Source organism: Pediculus humanus, genomic scaffold (assembly GCF_000006295.1).
Source record: "Pediculus humanus corporis 1103172107647 genomic scaffold, whole genome shotgun sequence".
Lineage (NCBI taxonomy): Eukaryota > Metazoa > Arthropoda > Insecta > Psocodea > Pediculidae > Pediculus > Pediculus humanus.
This window is the reverse complement of record NW_002987257.1, coordinates 188396-195571: the sequence shown is the minus strand read 5'-3', so window position 1 is coordinate 195571 and position 7176 is coordinate 188396. Positions and strand designations below refer to the sequence as shown.

General features: G+C 23.5%; 1 protein-coding gene across 1 annotated transcript; it reads left to right on the top strand.

Annotated features, from left to right (window-relative positions):
- Positions 1-3186: 3186 nt before the first annotated feature.
- Phum_PHUM271440 (Methionine-R-sulfoxide reductase, putative) lies at positions 3187-5292 on the top strand (the record flags this gene model as incomplete). The annotated part of the gene is made up of 3 exons (XM_002426704.1): positions 3187-3241; positions 4500-4648; positions 5215-5292. The coding sequence occupies 3 exons, from the start codon at positions 3187-3189 to the stop codon at positions 5290-5292; spliced, it is 282 nt and encodes a 93-aa protein (XP_002426749.1).
- Positions 5293-7176: the final 1884 nt, after the last annotated feature.

Sequence of the window (7176 nt, the reverse complement as noted above, 5' to 3'; positions counted from 1 at the left end):
TCGTGCGTGAGTGCGTGCGTGCGTGCGACATTTAACAACTGTTTATAAAAAAAAAAAGAAAAATTATATTATTTTTATCCTCTTTGAGTGATGTTATCACACTTATAATTCTAATTTGTGCTGATAAGTGTGAAATTAAAAAATCTCTCATTTTTTTTTTTTTTTGCGACAGAAAAATTTCTGTCGTTGTTATCCGCAAAACCAGAATTTTTTTTTTTATAAACAAACAAAAAAAACATTAAAAAAAAGACAAAAAAAAAAAATTTCTTTTTTGTTTCGCGTTTGTGCCAAATGTAAGAAGTGTATAAATGAGTTAATAATTGTGAAAATTCCTGTGGGAACGATTCAGTTCTCGAAGGATTTTTATTCCAATCTAGTAGTAGCGACACATGAGACTCTAGTAGTAAGACAAGACATCTTACTTAATCAATCTTTCGACCTCGCAATGACAAATCGATTATGTCTTTCGAGAGTAATAGATTTCAAAAACCATCCGATAATCTCGATTGAAGATATTATTCTTTTAGACATTTTTTTTTTCTTATTTTTCTTTCTTGATTTCTCTTTTCTTGTTTTTTCTTTTTTTTTTTTTAATTTCTTTACTTTTTTTTTTGTGATAAAAAAAAAATTTATGGTTTTATTTAATAAGTATTTGATTATTACATTTAATCAGTTTTTTTTTTTTTTTTAACAAAGCGAAAACTATAAAAATAAATTGAAATATTTTCCTTTAAACTCTTATCACACTATTCTTATCGGTGAGATATTAAACAACAACAACAACAACAACAGAACGACATCCTCACGTTTTTGTATTAAACTACGACAAAAAAACTGTTTCACCCCCTTAAAATATTTTATTATAAATAACTAACGACATCTTTTAATTTTTTATCCAACTAATAAGTAATTTTTCTTTTATCGGAAAATACGCACGTTTTTAAATTTACTCCACAGATGTCTCTTATAAACAATACAATACATTTTCCATTACTATTTTCTTTTAAGTTTAAAATTCATTAAAACTTTTACAATAATAATAATAATAATAATAATAATAATAATAATAATAATAATAATAATAATAATAATAATAACAATATTAGTAATATGGTTGTTTTCAATAAAAAGAAATTTCTTTTCTTTAATAAATTGCTTCCAATATATATTTTATATATATATATAAAATTAATAATAAATTGAAAACCTGAAACTTCTAAACGATTTTCTATTCGAAGAACAAATAATAGTAATAATAATGATAACAATAATAAAAACTAATAAAAAGAAATTTAAAAAAATTGATTTGAAAAAAAAAAAAAATCTTTAATAATGCCAACCACAATTGATTCGACCCCATTCGACCAATTTACAATTCTTAATAATAAAATCCCCACATCATTGACCTCAATTTAATTTTTCTTTTATTCTTTTTTGGGTTAAAATAATTATTTCATTTTGTAATTAATCAATAATATACGTTTCCAACAGCGTTTTCCTTTTTCCCTCTCCCTCCTTCTCTCCCTTTTCCATTTTATTTTTAAACAAAGCACGAATCGTTGTTAAGAAACTTTTAGAAAATGAATTGAAATCATTCGATACAAAACATACATAAAACAATAAAATTTTTTTTAAAAATCACTTTCGAATTAATTTTCACTTTTCCGAGTAATTTTTTTTTCTTTCTAAATATATATTTTAATGAATTTTTTATTTGTTAACATAAAAAAAAAAAAAAAATTTTTTTTGATTAATTTTCAAAACTCAAATCAAACAAAATAATTTCATTCGTTGTCGTCGTCGTCTTAGTAGACTTTGATTACCTGAACTCGAAATTAATCATTTATTTATTTATTTCAAAGTTTTTTTGTTGTTAATCAAAGTGTGTGGTTGTTTATTAATTAATAAACAAAAAGAAAATAAAGGTAGTGAAAATCACACAGACACACGAAATACTTATTAAAACTTCTTTGCTCAACCTCACCTCCCCGAGAAAAAAAAAAAAACAAAACAAACGGGATTTTCCTTTTAAAAAAAAATTACTTATGTCTTTTTCCCCCACCCCCTTACTCCCCCTTTCTCAATACCAGGTTAAAAAAAAAATTAAAAGGGAAATTTATTTACTAAAAGTTCTGAATAATTTTTTTTTAGTGAAAAAACAAAATTTTATGTTCAAAATGGAGTCGTTCTCTCTCGTTTAATTTATTATTATTATTAACTTAATTATATAATTTTAACTTAATTAAATTAATCAAAATTTTGTTTTTGTTTTTTTAGTAAATTATATTAATTGACGGTTTAACGACTTTCTTTCATATTAAAAAAAAATTTTTATTATTTATCGTCGCCAAAATTTAAATTTTTCGTCTTATACATGCCCTCACATAAAAATTTTTAGTATTTGATAAAAGAAAAATCAGTATTATTATTATTATTACTAATTGGTGATACTTCATGAATACTCGTTTGGCAACATCGTATTTCAAAAAAAAAACAACTTTAATATAGGCCGAGAATTTTTTTTTTTTTTTGTTGGTAAAACTGCAATAAAAAAATTAAAAAATTTAATAAGAAAAAAAGACTTTTTTAAATTTGTAAATTCCTTAATTGAATACGTTCGACGATAAGTTAAACGTAGTTCTCGTACGATCAATTAAAAATAATTTACGTGTCCTATCGTATTTATTAAAGAAATGACGAGTTTTTAATGAGTCATTGACCCCGTAACATAATGACTTTGAAATGACCGCACACTATCGTATGCACACATACACACGTATATATGATTGTTAAGGCCAAGTTCAGTATTAATTATACTTTTTTAAGCACAAGAACAATACAAAGATAAATTATTATTATTATTATTATTATTTATTATTGGGATTATCGCATGAAGAAATGTTAAATGTTTACAAATTTGAATTGTTCGCGAGTTGTTATTGCAAAATCGATCCTTACGTGAGACTTGTTTGTTCATACATATAAAAACTTAATAATAAAAAAAAAATTAATTTTTTTTTTCTGTAAAATCGATAAATTTTCTATCGATCCTCGATAATAGGGAAAAAAATAAATTTTGTTTTCCTACGTGAGTAATAAAAAAAAAAAAATTTTCAAAAAAGGTTATAAAAAGTAAAAGTCTGACGACAACAAAAGAAGAAGAAGAAAAAGAGGGAAAAAAAAAAAATGTCGTTTTGTAGCTGGAAAGGAGAAGAATATTATAGGGATCACTTTGAAGTTGGTACGTACGCACGTTTAAATTTGTGTAAAAAAATAAAATTATTATTATTATTATTATATAATCGATATGTACGAACTATCATCATCATCATCGCCATCTTATTTGTCGCCAATAAAAAAAAAAAAAAAATTTTTTTATTTCGTAGCATTCTTATAAAAAAAAAAGTTTTCGTCGTAAAATGGACGTTTTCAAAAATAAATAAAAAAAATAATAATAATAATAATAAAATTATTGTTATAAACAAAACATAACGTAACGAAACATAAACTTTGTTTTTGAAAACGATAAAATAGTTTTGAATTAATGAACAAGTTATTTTATGTTATCAACAATGTTTAAGTTAGTTAGTTAGTTAGTTAGTTAGTTACTCTATTTAGACAGTCAAAAACGTCATGATTTACGTCATTGTTAAAAACTATAAAATAATAATAATAATTATTATTATTATTAACCGAAAGTCCCGTTTAAGACCCGTGCAATTTTATTTATAGCGCTACAAAATGTTTTATTATTAAAATCTACTTATTTATTTATTTTTCTCTGTATTAAAAAATTTACAAAATGTCGGTCGAACATTTTAAAAAAAAAAAAAATATGTTACGTTTCCCACGTTTTATTATTATTATTTTTTTTTTAAATTTTCTCACCTGTAAAAAAATAAATTAATTAATTTTCATTGCTTTTTTTTGTTTTTTTAATATTTTTTTTTTAGCAGAAGAAATTAGTAGACAAATTTCAAGGTTTCGAGCTATGATCCAAATAAATTTTTTCCTTTTTTTTATATGAAATATTTCTCGAAGAAATAAATGTGGTAAAAATAAATTTAATTGAGTTTACGTTTCATTATGCTCTCAGGGATTCTTTGAATGAATTTTCTTTCTTTCTTTCTTTATATCTTTCCCTCTCTCTTTCTCTTTTTTTACTAATAATAAAAAAATTACTTTGAAAACTTTATTAAAATAAATTTTTTTTCTTTTTTTTTCTTTTTGTTTTCTTTTTATTAACCAAAAAAAAAAAAATTTTTTTTATTTATTTTGTTGAAAACTCTTTGTCGGAAACTAAAAATCTTTTGGGAAAAGTTTCAGGAGGGAGAAAGGGGGAGGGGGAGAGAAAAAAAAACATTTTTAAAAGGTAAATGCAGACGACGATGACAACGAGGACGACGAAACGCTAACGAAACGTATTTTAAATATTTAAAAAAAAGAGGAAAATAGTAATAATAATAATAATAAATTAATTGTTTGTTGATGAATTTCAGGAATTTACGTTTGTTCAGAATGCGGTTATGAAATGTTTTCGAGCATTGCTAAATACGAACACCACACTCCGTGGCCTGCGTTCAGACAACCTTTTCATTCGGATTCATTGAAAAAAATACCCGAGGATGGAAGGCCGAATGCCTTGAAGGTAAGTCAAAAAGAAAATATTGTTTTTCTCACTTTTCCACACCAAACTCTACTAAAGGTTATATGTATACCCTTTTGAAATTTCTCCCCTTCCTCTACCCCTTCCCCCACTCGCTCACTCGCTCATTCATTCAACCTTCGATGAAAAATATTAATATTTAAATTTTGATTCTTTAGTTTAATTTAAATTTTCTAATTAGAAAATTTGTTGTTTATACCCCCCAAAGACGAAAAAGAAAAATCATTTTTTGATTATCATCATCATCATCATTATTATTATTATGCGGTATAAAATTAAAATTTCATTAAAATACAATTTCTCTTGGAAAAATTATATTTATTTATTTTGAAAACCTTAGTGACTACAAAAAAAAAATCACTTTTCTTAAAAAACAAAAAAAAGGAAAAAAAGGAAAAATTTGTTAAGGAGTTAAAATAAGAGATAGAGATAAAATAAAAAATGTGTGTTTGCGTGCGTGCGTGTGAGAGAGATAGAGATAGAGAGAGGTATAGTTTACATTTTAAAATTATCATTTTATTTATTTATTTATTTAATTTTATTTTAAGGTTTCTTGCGGAAGGTGTGGCAACGGTTTGGGACATGAATTTTTAAAGGATCGAGACGATGGAGGTTCGAGATTTTGAATATTCAGTCACTCCTTAAAGTTTTTACCTTTTTCAAAAGGTGATTATGACGTTTTTATTTTTTCTTATCCTATCCTTTGTGTATAACAAAAAAAAAAAAAACAGGAAAACTTTTGACTTTTCATCATAAAAATAATAAATTATTTATTTATTTATTATTATTATTATTATTATTATTATTATTTTACATAAACTATACTACAATTCATTATTTTAAAAAAAAAGAGAGAGAGAGAAAATCAAAACGAAAAAAAAAAATTTTTTTTTTACTTATTTTTATAGACTATATATACCTCTAAATTTTATTTAATTCTCTTACTATTACAATTTACTCCGAAATTGTTTCTTTTTTTTTTTCTCCACTGCTTTTCCACATTAAAAATAAATTTATTATATTATTATTATTATTATGACGTGTTTATTCTACTGAAAAAATGATACATTTGTGAATTATTTTTTTGTTTTTAAATTTCCCGGGAAATTAATATCAAATTTAAAATGTTTTCCGCATAAAATAACCCGACCAAAAATTTTTTTTTTTTTTTTTTAAATTATTATTTATTTATTTTATTTATTTATTTTATTTATTTATTTTATTTTTTTCCACATCTGGAAAAAAAAAACTTTAGGAAACGTGAAAACTTTAAAGGAGTCGTCTGGAGGAACGGATAAGGAAAGTGACGAGAGTTTTTAAAGAAAAATCATTTCATTCAACCAACATTTTCAAAGTTTTTTTTTTTTAAATTATGCCGGGGAGAAAATAAAAAAAAAATAAAAATAAAAAAATAAAAATTTACTCACACGCGCACGCGTACACGGACATTTTTTTTTTTTCTAAATACGGGATTTAATATTTTTTTTTTTTAAAATGGAGTTAAATCTTTTTTTAAACAAAATGCCTTCTCTCCAGTTGGTAGGTAGGTTGGCTGGTTGGTTGGTTGCCTTCTCCTCCTTGTCATAAAATTTAAAATATTTGACAACTTTTCAAAAATTTAATAATCGCAATATTTTCCACAAAATCAAGATTTTTCACGAGAGAGGGAGAGAGAGAGAAAAAAAAAACGACGACGACGACAATTGTCACATTTAAATGAAATTTTCTGTTTTTTTTTTTTTTTTTTTTTTTTTTTTTTTTTAATATGATGGGAAATGAGAGAGTCTGGAATGGGGATGGGGTGAAAGAGAGAGAGAGAAAAGGAGAAAAACGAAAGGGAAGAAAAATAAGAGAAGTAAAAGGGACTAAGCAAACTATAAGGGATGAAAAAAAACAGTTTTGTTTTGTTTTTTTTTTTTGTTTTTCTTTCGTCGTCCGTCTGTGTGATCTTTAAATCAACCATTTCCGTTTCCTGTTTTTACATTTTTTTTTTAAACAATAAATTTTCAATTAAAGCAATTTTTACAATAAAAAAAAATGTAAAAATATATGTACCACAAAAAATTTTGACTTTGGTTTTTATTCATTTTTATTTTTATTTTTTTACCCCCCCGGCAATTATTATTATTATCATTATTAGTTTTTAATTAGTGGATTATTAAACAATAAATAAATTAGTAAATAAATAAGTAAATAAATAAACAAAAAGGCGTATGACAATTTTTGATTAAATTTTCTTATCGAAAAAGTCAAAAATTCGATGTTAATTTCATTTTTCTTTTTTTATTTGTTTTGTTTTTATTTATTTATTTGTTTAAAGTCTTTTTGCGTTATTTATTATTATTATCCTTATCATTATTATTATTTACTAATTTATTTATTTATTTATTAGCATAAGATAAAATTTATACGTTAATTAATTTTTATGTTTTAAAAAATAAAATGACAAAAATTAAAAAAAAAAAAAAAACCTCTTTTCCTTATAATGAATAATTTTTATTTATATCAAC